Source organism: Trachemys scripta, chromosome 15 (genome assembly GCF_013100865.1).
Source record: "Trachemys scripta elegans isolate TJP31775 chromosome 15, CAS_Tse_1.0, whole genome shotgun sequence".
Taxonomy (NCBI): Eukaryota; Metazoa; Chordata; order Testudines; family Emydidae; genus Trachemys; species Trachemys scripta.
The window spans coordinates 65,363-79,472 of record NC_048312.1 but is presented as its reverse complement, the minus strand read 5'-3'; the positions used below and the strand labels follow the sequence as shown (position 1 = coordinate 79,472).

Below are 14,110 nucleotides of genomic sequence, written 5' to 3'. Positions count from 1 at the left end.
TCTACTCAAGGCACAAGCACTGACTATTCAAATTATTTTATTTGGAAAACAGATGCTTGCTTTTATCCAAGCTGTTGATGTTTAAGAGTTAACAGATGCAATTACCAACCTTCTCCCTCTCGTTAATTTTTCAGGTACTTAAACTGCCTTTTCCAGAGACCTTCTAGCTGGCTCACTCAAGAAGGTACCAACTGGGCTCATTGCATTTCCCTTTTACTAGAAACAATCTGGTAATTACTGTCTTAGGAAAGTCTTTTGGCACAGTATATTTATTATAGAATTATTATGACACCTCTGAGATCCATCTATGGCAAATAAACATCGCTCTTATGGCATCATCTGCAGATTATATCTTTTGTCCACCCTGCAGAACAGTGAAATGTAAATCTCCCTCAGATTCGGGAACAGACTGCGACTAGGACTGAGTAAAGAGGAATTTCCTCTCCACTGTCAACTGAGTAATGGAGACTTTGTGTTGCTCTCTCTCTCTTGTTTTCTAGCTCCTGCTATGCTCTGAAAAGCAACTATTCTAGTTGATTTTTCCATCTTAAATTCTTTATTTACCAAGATACAAAGTGACTGTGCATGCCCAACAGCTTCAGATCAGAGACAGAAACCATTTTAGCTTTGCCAGTTGGGTGAAGTAGATGAAATTGGCAAAACCACATTTCTGAAATCTCCTTAGCTTCCAGTTTGTTTTCCTTTTTGGCTGATGTTACAGGGCATATTGTCTCCATTCCTCAGATGATTACATCAAGGACATAAAGTATACCAAGGTAGCAGTCCCCATAAGGAGTGACCTAAACTAACAGCCAATATAGAAGAGCTAGGGCTGGGACTTCAGGTTTAAGTGTACCTCATTTTTCTGGCTTTCTGAAGTTCTATAGCCCTATTCTCTTACACTCCTAGTCCCTGGAGATCTGAACAAATGCTGCTCCTCAGTAGCTTCATTAATTAAAAAAAAGAAAAATCCAAACATTCACTAGGAAGCCCTGAGTAGCATAACTGATCCTTTTCTTTCCCCCATCCCTCAAATACAAGCCTGAGCGCATCAGCCTGTCTGGGACTTCAGCTTTTTTTCTAATTAAGGTACCTTCTGGTTTGATAAGGTGATCTCTTGCCATCCCCGTTCACCATATCTCTCTGCAGACTGCCTCTTCCCCTCCTTTTTGCAGCAGTTGGTTGATGCAGATAGAAATTCTTTTTAAGGGACCATCTGTGAACATGTCAATTTTTATGATATTTTCTTTTTGTGAACCCTGGAGCAATTGTTCTTTTCTTCTAACTGGAGATTAATTTAGAAGGGACTCACTGAATTTTGTTTCGGTTTGAGCTGCTGTTTGTTCAATAGACTTCACTGTTGTGAGTCGTAGTTTCTTTTGGGGGTATTTTGAGTTGTTTTTTTCCCTCCTTGTAAGCGGATTGGTACCTGAATTTAGTAGGAGACGTGTCATATTATTTGGCTTGCAGTGTGAAAATATTTTGGGGAATGCACAGGAAAGGCCTGTTTCCACCATATACTAGAGTCCTTAGGTCCACTTTGCTCTGTTTGGAAGCAAAAGATCAAAATTAATTACCCAAGGCAAGGCTGGTCAGCACAGAACTCTTAGGCTAGGTCCACACTACCTGCCTGATTCGGCAGGTAGAGATTTATCTTTTGGGATCGATTTATCGTGTCTCATCTGGATGCGATAAATCGATCCCAGAAGCGCTCCCCTGTCGACTGCTGAACTCCTGCTCGCCGAGAGGAGGAAGTGCTGTCGACGGGGGAGCTTGCCTGCGCCGCGTGGACCCGCAGTAAGTAAACTTAGTTTGATCTGGAAACGTCGACTTCAGCTACGCTATTCTCGTAGCTGAAGTTGCGTTTCCTAGCTCGATCCCCCACCCCAGTGTGGACCAAGTCTTAGTGAAATGAGCCCTCTCTCTCAGCTACTGTAAATTGTCATAGAACCAGTAAAGTCAATGAAGCTATGGTAACACACTTATTGAGGCTCTGCCCCGCCATGTTCAGACTTTTCATGGTGTAGGAAATCATGTAACAAATGATTCCACAAAAGAGCCTCATTATCAAGAGAACACAGGCTGGTCTTCTTGTGGCTGGTGTTAAAACCTTGTTTGTATGAAAGCATCATTCCGGCTGTTCTAGTGAGAAACCCAGTGTCCCTTTTGTAACTCTCCTGAAGACTATTCTTGGCCATGTCTTTGTCATTCACCTGGCTCTGAGGTTAGAGCATGGATTCTATGGCAGCGTCGAACTGCCCGTGGTGGAGGATGAGCATATGTTGATACAAGTCCAAAGGCTTCTGGAACAAGATACTTTCTCCAATACTGCAGGGTATGAAGACAGCTGAACTGGTGTAATCCCCTCTCCTGGATCAAAAAAATTGGAGTGAGAACACTCTTGGCTTTGATATTGTTGGCAAGAACATTCAAAACCACCTTTAACCGAAAGCAGCAGCTGTCACTTGTCTTGGCCTCAGTTTTGCTTTTGTTTGGGTAGATTTCCTGAGGGGTTGGTGTTTGTCTCCAGTGTTTCTCCTCCTCATTCTGTTGTCTAACTGGAGCTTTTCTTTGCTTTGATTACTCACATTTATACACTGTCACCTCTTAATGGAGACAAAATCCAGCTGTCCCATCACTTCCTTGTGTAGTTCTGCAGTCTGGAATGCACAGCAAGGCAGCTTGATTTAGTGTTGGGGTAAGGATTGGCTGCCACTATCCTAATCCTGGCCTCATGATTGCTGGGAACTATGTGGTGCACTTGAAATATGATGTTGACAAGGTCACAATAGAAACAGGTGCAAAGGCTGGAAGCATCAAGGAGTCCCCTGTATAGGGAAATGGAGCCTGCTGTCCAGATACTAGCACAGGAATGTGTGGGAGTCTCAAGCCCTGAGCTATGGAAACTACTGCTGCTTTTTTCAGCTGCTCTCATTGCAGCAACTCCATTTTTAAATGGCAGATGAGTTGCTGAAGCATTTATAATGCTTAAGCCCACAAACCTCAAACACTCCAGGTTAAACATACCCTCCCAACCCTCAGGTTGCAGTACAAGTGTCCCAGAGGTTACAGCTGCACATATATATTCAGGCATCTTGAGGACAGCAGGTTTGTCTCTCTGTCAGATACATTTCTATTTGGTCACCTCTCTCTCACTCACACATACACATGCCCCTTACTGTTCCTTCCAACCTTCTAGTCAATTGATACTGATAATGCCATACAGTCATTTACCAACTATTACAGATCCATTGTTTCATCCCCACCTTTTGCTGCTGTCAGGGATATCTTTAACTTTTGTTGTATGCAATCTTGATTGTCAGCCTTACCATCTGAAGCTCACTGACTTAACAGTTTGACTGAAAGGTCATAGCTTTGTTAGGCAGCCCGATGTTCACATCCAGACTCTATGCAGGGCATAAGAATGGTATAGGTTTGTCATGACATGTCTCTTGCTACTATAAGTGACCTCTTAGAAAACAATTAGTAGGCATGGTGGCTCGGACACACAAACTTTAAACTCTAAACATCCCATGTCGACTCTGAACCAATGAGCACCACCTATTTAATTTGTTTGTAGCGCAGGCTTTGTTGAGCATTTTTCTCCTAATTTTACCTTTGAGACCTGATTGATTCTCCAAATTTGTACTTCTGAAAAGAGACCATCCAAAAATAACAGAACACTGGCTATTAGGCAGATACCTTTTCAAAGTCTGTGACGCCCTCACCTTTGTACATTGCCAGCTAGAAACATCTACAGCAGAGGCAACTCAGCACCTGCTGCTGCAGCAGCTGAAAAGATGGTGTCATTTATATTTGTGCTTAACTTTGAGCTTAAAATGCCCTAAACTATTACAGCAGTCAAAGCAGACCCAAAGCCCTGATCTCCACAAGGTTCCCACATTCATCTCGTTTTGTGGTGTGCGGGACACCTACTGTTTTAGAGATTCTGTTTCTATTTTAAGCGAAGTGGTTTAAGACCATATTTAGAAGGATATGAGAGCTGACAAGCTCCAGATACTTCAAAATGGTTATAGCAGCTGGTTTTCCCATGTCTGGTGTGCACCATGGATCTCCAGAAAAGGTCTGTCCAGATCCTTTGGAAAACAAGGAGAAGATAGAGGAAAAGGATTATCCCCAATACACTTTGAATTGCAGGAGAATATTGTGTCTCATGGCGTAACTGGCACTTTAGTTTCCCACAAGGAGGTTGCAATCATCTTGTTGGCTCTTAAATTTTTTCTTGAAGATGGAGATGGAGGTGGATGGCTTGTAAAAAATACTCCAGATCTCTCCTGCAGTAGTTGCTTGGTGAGAATCCCCTATCTCAACTGAAGGAGGTGCCTGATGAGATCTAAGAAACAGTTATTTTACAATTATAGTCTTAATAACATGCTAAATTGTTTGGCGAGCTGCTATTTATTATCACTATTATCTTATGTGTATTACAGTATGTCTGCAGGCCCTAAAGGGACCTCGAGAGGTCATCAAGTCCAGTCCCCTGCCCTCATGGCAGGACCAAATACTGTCTAGACCATCCCTGATAGACATTTATCTAACCTACTCTTAAATATCTCCAGAGATGGAGATTCCACAACCTCCCTAGGCAATTTATTCCAGTGTTTAACCACCCTGACAGTTAAGAACTTTTTCCTAATGTCCAACCTAAACCTCCCTTGCAGTTTAAGCCCATTGCTTCTTGTTCTATCCTTAGAGGCTAAGGTGAACAAGTTTTCTCCCTCCTCCTTATGACACCCTTTTAGATACCTGAAAACTGCTATCCTGTCCCCTCCGAGTCTTCTCTTTTCCAAACTAAACAAACCCAATTCTTTCAGCCTTCCTTCATAGGTCATGTTCTCAAGACCTATAATCATTCTTGTTGCTCTTCTCTGGACCCTCTCCAATTTCTCCACATCTTTCTTGAAATGCGGTGCCCAGAACTGGACACAATACTCCAGTTGAGGCCTAACCAGCGCAGAGTAGAGCAGAAGAATGACTTCTCATGTCTTGCTCACAACACACCTGTTAATACATCCCAGAATCATGTTTGCTTTTTTTGCAACAGCATCACACTGTTGACTCATATTTAGCTTGTGGTCCACTATAACCCCTAGATCCCTTTCTGCCGTACTCCTTCCTAGACAGTCTCTTCCCATTCTGTATGTGTGAAGCTGATTTTTCCTTTCTAAGTGGAGCACTTTGCATTTGTCTTTGTTAAACTTCATCCTGTTTACCTCAGATCATTTCTCCAATTTGTCCAGATCATTTTGAATTATGACTCTGTCCTCCAATCCCTCCCAGTTTGGTATCATCTGCAAACTTAATAAGCATACTTTCTATGCCAATATCTAAGTCGTTAATGAAGATATTGAACAGAGCCGGTCCCAAAACAGACCCCTGCGGAACCCCACTCGTTATGCCTTTCCAGCAGGATTGGGAACCATTAATAACAGCTCTCTGAGTATGGTTATCCAGCCAGTTATGCACCCGCCTTATAGTAGCCCCATCTAAATTGTATTTGCCTAGTTTATCGATAAGAATATCATGCGAGACTGTATCAAATGCCTTACTAAAGTCTAGGTATACCACATCCACAGCTTCTCCCTTATCCACAAGACTCATTATCCTATCGAAGAAAGCTATCAGATTGGTTTGACACAATTTGTTCTTTACAAATCCATTCTGGCTATTCCCTATCACCCTACCACCTTCCAAGTGTTTGCAGATGATTTCCTTAATTACTTGCTCCATTATTTTCCCTGGCACAGAAGTTAAACTAACTGGTCTGTAGTTTCCTGAATTGTTTTTCCCTTTTTATAGATGGGCACTATATTTGCCCTTTTCCAGTCTTCTGGAATCTCTCCCGTCTCCCATGATTTTCCAAAGATAATAGCTAGAGGCTCAGATACCTCCTCTATTAGCTCCTTGAGTATTCTACGATGCATTTCATCAGGCCCTGGGGACTTGCAGGCATCTAACTTTTCTAAGTGATTTTTAACTTGTTCTTTTTTTATTTTATCTGCTAAACCTACCCCCTTCCCATTAGCATTCACTATGTTAGGCATTCCTTCAGACTTCTCGGTGAAGGCCGAAACAAAGAAGTCATTAAGCATCTCTGCCATTTCCAAGTTCCCTATTACTGATTCTCCCTCTTCACCGAGCAGTGGGCCTACCCTGTCTTTGGTCTTCCTCTTGCTTCTAATGTATTGATAAAAAGTTGTCTTGTTTCCCTTTATTCCTGTAGCTAGTTTGAGCTCATTTTGTACCTTTGCCTTTCTAATCTTGCCCCGGCATTCCTGTGTTGTTTGCCTATATTCATCCTTTGTAATCTGTCCTAGTTTCCATTTTTTATATGACTCCTTTTTATTTTTTAGATCATGCAAGATCTTGTGGTTAAGCCAAGGTGGTCTTTTGCCACATTTTCTATCTTTCCTAACCAGCGGAATAGCTTGCTTTTGGGCCCTTAATAGTGTCCCTTTGAAAAACTGCCGACTCTCCTCAGTTGTTTTTCCCCTCAGTCTTGATTTCCATGGGACCTTACCTATCAGCTCTCTGAGCTTACCAAAATCCGCCTTCCTGAAATCCATTGTCTCTATTTTGCTGTACTCCCTTCTACCCTTCCTTAGAATTGCAAACGCTATGATTTCATGATCACTTTCACTCAAGCTGCCTTCTACTTTCAAATTCTCAATGAGTTCCTCCCTATTTGTTAAAATCAAGTCTAGAACAGCTTCCCCCCAGTAGCTTTTTCAATCTTCTGAAATAAAAAATTGTCTGCAATGCAGTCCAAGAATTTGTTGGATAGTCTGTGACCCGCTGTGTTATTTTCCCAACATATATTTGGATAGTTGAAGTCCCCCATCACCACCAAATCTTGGGCTTTAGATGATTTTGTTAGTTGTTTAAAAAAAGCCTCATCCACCTCTTCCACCTGGTTAGGTGGCCTGTAATAGACTCCTAGCATGACATCACCCTTCTTTTTTTACCCCTTTTAGCCTAACCCAGAGACTCTCAACACTTCTGTCTCTTATGTCTATCTCCACCTCAGTCCAAGTGTGTACATTTTTAATATATAAGGCAACACCTCCTCCCTTTTCCCCCTGTCTATCCATCCACACCAACATTCCATGTTGAGAATGAGACTGGGGCAGCATTATGCTAGGCACTATACACCACATAGTAAGAAACCATCCCCTACCCCATATGGTTTACAATCTAAATAAACTAGACAGAACAGGATGAGAGGAGAAACAGAAGGCACAAAGAAGTGACATAAAAAGGTCACAGCAAGAGCTGGGAAAAGACCCAAGGTCTTCTGAGTCCAAAGCCACTGCCTTGTCCACTCAACCGTGCTGCATTATTACTAAACAATGATCTGAAATATAATTAAAGCACCATTAAAACAACGCTATAAAATTGCTAAAAGGCTAGCTATTTTGGGACTATTTAAAAATGGGGAGAGGGTTCTATTCAGGAGCTAATCAATGTTAATAATGAAAATGCCTCTTAAAAAAAAGTGTATTTACAGATGCATTCTGGAATGTAGAATAAATTCTACATGCCATGAGCTGCCGCAGCCAAAGTGCAGTCATCCAGTGATCCATGTGCAAAAGTGGAACACCTATCAATAAAGTGTCAGAGTGCTAATACCTGTCAGGATGAGGCTCAGATAGGAAGTCACATATTCAGGGCATTAAAAGCTAACAATGCAAACTTAAAAATCAATCTGCCACTTTACAGGCAGATAATGTAAAAAGGGTAGTACATTGTGATCCTCGGTGCTCCAACCTGTTTTTTGTACTAGTTGCAAGTGCTAGTGAACCCTAACAGAAGGTAAATTACAACAATTGTGCCTCATTGGCACAAGGACAGGTGTTGCTTTTGCAAAGTGATGATGAGAGCACATAAAGCAAACTGCAACTGAAAAATTTTCTTGTTGCTTCTGAGACACACAGGACTTTCCTATTTTAATATAGCCAAATACAAGGTCATACATTTAGGAACAAAAGATGTAGGACATACTTACAGGATGGTGGATCCATAAAGAACATTGGGGTTATGGTAAATGATCAGTTAAAAATGCACTCTCGGTGTGATACTTATTGCTAAAAAAGTTACCATGAGCTTTGACTATATAAATAGAGGAATATCAAATGGGAGTAGGGAAGGGATAACATTGCTTCGTGGTTTGGTAAGACCGCAACTGGAATTCTGTGTTCAGTTCTGGTTGCCACACATTGAAAAAGGATGTTGAAAAATTGGAGAAGATTCAAAGAAGTGCTACAAGATTGATTTGACTCTGGGAAAAACACACATTATGGTGAGAAACTTAAGATCAATCTGTTTAGCTCACTGAAGAGAAGTTTAAGAGGTGTCTCGATTGCAATCTAGTTCTACCTACATATGTAGAATGTATCGGACAGTGGAGGCCTCTTTAATCTAGCCGACATAAGCATAAAAAGGTCCACTGGCTGAAATTTGAGTCTAGAAAAATTAAAACTAGAAATAAGGTGCACCAAGAGGGTAATTAACAATCACAGCAGATTAACCAGGTGTGTGATAAACCCTTGCTCACTTGAAGGCTTCAGCTCAAGACCAGATGTCTTTCTAAAAGGTATATTCTAGTTAAGCCATAAATTAAAAGCTTGTTGCAGGAATTAATGGACAAAATTCTATGGCTTGTGTTCTTCAGGAGGACAGACTAGATGATTATAATAGTATCTTTTAGGCATAAAAAAAATCTTTGCATCAATAGTGAGTGGTGGTCAAAAATAATAACCATGTTCTCAGCCTGGTGCACTAATTCTTTTCATGCCCCTATTGCTAGTGAGAACACAAACGAAGAGCGCTCTTTCTTGTACTAATGACCACTACCCAGTAGGAAGACTTCAGTGACTCTGAAAAAGACATGAGGATTGTGGTGGATAATCAGCTGAACATGATGATAATACAGCAGGGCACAGATTATCCAACAAGTTCTTGAAATGCATTGGAGACAGCTTTTATTATAGAAGGTTGAGAAAGAGACTAGAGGAGAGGGTATTCTGCATTTAATTCCGACAAACAGGGAGGAGCTAGTTAAGAATCTGAAAGTGGAAGGCAGCTTGGATGAAGTGACCATGAAATGATAGAGTTCATGATTCTAAGGAATAATAGGAGGGAAAACAGCAGAGTAAAGGCAATGAACTTGAAGAAGGCAGACTTTAGCAAACTCAGACAATTGGTAGGTAAGATCCTGTGGGAAGCAAGTCTAAGAGCATGTTTATACTTACCTCTGGAGTGATCAATCTAGCAGGGGTCGATTTATCGCGTCTAGTGAAGACGCACTAAATCGACTGCCAAGCGCTCTCCCGTTGACTCCGGTACTCCACTGGAGCGAGAGGCGCAGGCGGCGTCTACGGGGGAGCGTCAGCAGTTGACTTATCGCAGTGAAGACACCGCGGTAAGTAGTTCTAAGTAGGTCGACTTCAGCTACATTATTCACATAGCTGAAGTTGTGTAACTTAGATTGATCCCCCCTAGTGTAGACCAAGCCTAAGGGAAAAAAGAGTTCAGGAGAGCTGGCAGTTTTTTAGAGAGACATTATTAAGGGCAAAAGAGCAAATTATTCCAATGTGTAGGAAAGATAAAAAGTATGATAAGAGGCCACCCTGGATTTGCCAAGAGATCTTCAATGACCCCTGACCCCAAAAAAGAGTCATAGGTTAAATTACAAAGGATGAATATATTTAAAAAATCAACACAAGCATGTAAGGACAAAATTAGAAAGGTTAAGGCACAAAATGAGATTAAATAACCTAGGGATAAAAAATGGTAACAGAGCATTTTACAAATATGTGGGAAGCAAGAGGCAGACCAAGGATCAGGTAGGCCCATTACCAAATAATATAGCAATGGCCGAAGTATTAAATGCCTTTTTTGTTTCAAGTTTTCACCAAAAAGTTTGCAGGGATCTGACGACTAACATAGAGAACAGTGTAAATGGGGTAGAATCTGAGGCTAAAATAAGAAAAGAATAAGTTAAGAATGACTCAGACAAGTTAGATGTCTTCACATCGGTAGGGCCTGATGAAATATGTCCTAGAATACTTAAGGAACTAACTGAAGACATCTCTGAGCCATTAGTGATTATCTTTGCGAACGTATGGAGGATGGGAGACATACCAGAGGGCTGGAAAAGAGACAAACATAGTACCTTTCTACAAAAAAGGGAATAAGGACAACCCAGGGAATTGTAGACCAGTCAGCATAACTTTGGTACCGGAAAGATAATGGAGAAAATAATCAAACAATTAATTTATAAGCACTTAGAAGATAATAAGTAGCAGTCAACATGGATTTGTCAAGAACAAATCATATCGAATCAACCTAATATCCTTCTTTGACAGGGTGACAAGCCTTGTCAATAGGGGGAAGCAGTGAATGTGATATAGTTTGACTTTAATAATGCTTTTACTACTGTCTCACATGACCTCGTAAACATACAAGAAAAATGCAGCCTAGATGGAGCTACAATAAGGTGAGTACACAACTGGCTGGAAAACTGTTCAGAGAGTAGTTATCATTGGCTCACAATTAAGCTAGAAGGCACATCAAGTGGGGTCCCGCAGGGATCGGTCCTGAGTCCAGTTCTATTGAATATCTTCATAAATGATTTGGATAATGGCATATAGAGTACACTTATAAAGCTTGTGAATGATACCAATCTGGGAAGGTTTGCAAGCTCTTTGGAGGACAGGATTAAAATTCCAAATGATCTTGATAAACTGAAGAAATAGTCTGAATTAAATAGGATGAAATTCAATAAGGACAAATACAAAATACTATACTTGGTCGGGAATAATCAACTGCACAATAGGTATTGATTGCCTATAATGGAGTACTGCAGAAAAGGATATGGGGTCAACAACATAAGACTCTTGCCAAAAAAAAAAAAAAAAAAAAAAAAAAAGTGAGACACAAGAAGTAATTATTTCACTCTACTAAGCACTGATAAGGCCTCATCCGGAATATTGTGTCTAATTCTGGACACCACACTTCAGGAAAACATGTGGGCAAATTACAGAAAGTCCAGAAGAGAGCAACAAAAATGATTAAAGGTCTAGAAAACATGACCTACAAGGAAAGATTGAAAAAATTGGGCTTGTGACATGCTGGAGAAGAGAGGACTGAGAGGAGACATTACAGTCTTCGAGTACATGAAAGCTTGTTATAAAGAGGAGGGTGAAAATTGTTCTCCTTCACCACTGAGTACAGAACAAGTAATGGGTTTAAATTGCAGCAAGGAAGATTTAGTTTAGACATTAGGAAAAACGTCCTACCTGTCCGGGTAGTTAAGCAATGGAACAAATTACCAAGTGACGTTGTGGAATCTCCATCATTGGAGGTTTTTAAGAGCAGGTTGGACAAACACCTGTCAGGGATGGTCTAGATAATACTTAGTCCTGCCTCAGTGCAGGGGATTGAACTAGATTACCAGTCCTACATTTCTATGATTCTATGAGCTCCAAAGTCATGCTGTGGCCAAAAGAGCTAATGCAATCCTGGGATGCATAAATAGGGGAACCTCAAATAGGAGTAGGAAGGTGATTTCACCTCTGTATTTGATACTGGTGGGACCTCTGCTAGAATGTTGTGTCCAGATCTGGTGCCCACCATTCAGGAAGGATGTTGGAAATACTTGACAAGGGCTCAGAGAAGAGCCCTAAGTATGCTTAAAAGATTGGAAAACATGCCTTAAAGTGAAAGACTCAAGGACCTCAATATATTGAGTTTATCAAAGAGAAGATTAAGGGGTGATTTGATTACAGTCCATAAGTACCTACATGGGGAACAAATATTTAATAATGGACTCTTCAGTCTAGCAGAGAAAGGTGTAATACAATCCAATGGCTTGAAGTTTGACAAATTCAGAATGGAAATAAGGTATATATTTTTAACAGTGAGAGTAATAAACCATTAATTGACATAATTTACCAAGGTCATGGTGGAGTCTGCCTTACTGGCAATTTTAAAATCCAGATTGGATGTTTTCTCTAAAAGATCTGCTCTAGGAATTATTTTGGGGCAGTTCTCTGGCCTATGTTATACTAGGGTCAAATGAGATGATCATAGTGGTGCCTTCTGGCCTTAGAATCTATGAATGGCTGAAAGTTGAAGCCTGACAAATTCAGACTGAAATAAGGCACACATTTTTAACAGTGAGGGTAATTAATTGGAACAATTTATCAGCTGTGGCGGTATCTCCCTCACTGGCAATTTTAAAAGCATGATATGCTCTAAGTCATACACAAATTATTTCAGAGACGTTCTATGGCAGAGGTGGGCAAACTACGGCTCACGGGCCACAACTGGGCAGGGGGCAGTCAGGGGACAGGGAGTGGGGGTGTGTGGATGGGGCACGGGTCCCAGAGGGGCCGTCGGGGAACAGGGGGGTTGGATGGGGCAGGAGTCTGGGGGGGGGGGGGGGGGGCCATGATCCCCCTCCCCTAACCGGCCCTCCATACAATTTACAAAACCCGATGCGGCCCTCAGGCCAAGAAGTTTGCCTGCCCCTGTTCTATGGCCTGTGTTATACAGGGGGCCAGATTAGATTATCTCACAATGGCCCTGCTAGCCTCAAAATCGTTGGCTGAGAGTATGCATTTATTAATATCTTTTAGACAGACATAAAATCATTTAAAATCTTCAAATGATGGCGAATCCACAATGTCCCTAGATAGGTCGTTCCAATGGTTAATTACCCTCACTGTTACGGAATTACAACTTATTTCTAGTCTGAATGTGTCTAGTTTCAGCTTCCAACTATTGGATTTAGTTTGCCTTTTTCTGTTAGATTTAAAGAACTGTCTACTATCAGAAACCTCTTCCATGGGTAGGTACTTGTAGACTAAAATCAAGTCACCGCTTAACCTTCTCTGTCAATTAGGTAAATAGATTGAGCATCTTAAATCTCTTGCTATAACACGGATTTTCAAGACTTTGAATCACTTTTGTGGCTCTTTGCTGCTGAAAAATTAGAATGGGTACAGAAGAGAGATAGAATATAGACTAGCTGATTCATCACTGACAGAGTGGGCTGCTCTTTAACATTTCATTAATACTTTTTGCATTAGATATTAAAATAATCAGCCTTCCTCCCAACAATGCTGAAAATCTTTGTTTAATTTCTTCTCCTCTGTAATTTTAGTCTGTATGAGAATCCTCTCACCTCTGGTAACATGAATGTCCATAAAATAAAAACAAAAGGGATCCTTCAATTGCAAATTTCATTCTACAAAGAGTGGAAAGGTAGAGATGTGCTTTATCTGGCAAGTGATTGAGACGACACTGAAAACAATATATAACCCATGTTATTGAACATAACTAGTCACACAGTATAAGAAGGTGAGAGTAGTTCCCTCCAGGACACAAAGAATTCAATGCATGAGCCTGAATCAATATGTCACAGGTAAACCTTAATCGTATACTTACTTCATTATGAAATGCAGAAGTATCTTTGCCAATATGGCTGAGACAGTTAGGATGAGGAGAGCTGTGAGGCCATATACTATCCACTCTATGGAAAAGAAAAAGGCATATCTTCTAGCACATTAATTTGCTTATAGTTTTAAAATAATGTATGTGCTTTCCGTTTTAACACACTTACTCTTGGACACTCAATTGAAAGCTTCCATTTCAAGCAATGTTTAAATTAGAGCAATTCAAGCTGAAAGAGATCTTTTACATTCCAACCAGCCCATTCCCACTTGGCTAGTGCAAGACAGTTCGTTATAAAATTTCAAACTTCAGAAATTTTAGAGTAAATATCAGGAACTATTTCCTTACAGAGATTTTAAAGCTGTGCAATTGTCCATCTTTGAAAAGGATGGAAGCACATTCCTAGGGAATTTTAAAAATAAACTGAACAATGCTTATGGGAATGTACCATAAGAAGCAATTCTCCATTTGCAAGGAGATTGGCTGATCTCACATTAGCATTTGCCCTGTTCTTTTCCCATTGCAGATTCTGCTCAGTGTTTGATCTGTGTTGTACTGTCCTGCTCGGTCTCATTGCATTCCTTTAGATTGTTGGCTCTTGGACATTGCACCAGATCCTTGACCCCTCTTT

At 40.7% G+C, this 14,110-nt stretch overlaps 1 protein-coding gene across 1 annotated transcript in view; it reads right to left on the bottom strand.

The window, feature by feature from the left end:
• Positions 1-1,814: 1,814 nt before the first annotated feature.
• The window catches only part of KREMEN1 (kringle containing transmembrane protein 1), a 73,855-nt gene continuing 61,559 nt past the window's right edge, over positions 1,815-14,110 (bottom strand). The window contains exons 8-9 of the mRNA XM_034791580.1: positions 13,474-13,558; positions 1,815-4,354 (exon numbers count right to left, since the gene is read on the bottom strand). Coding sequence (XP_034647471.1) covers positions 4,192-4,354; positions 13,474-13,558 — 248 coding nt within the window. The 3' untranslated portion in view covers positions 1,815-4,191. The remainder of the gene's footprint in view (positions 4,355-13,473; positions 13,559-14,110) is intronic.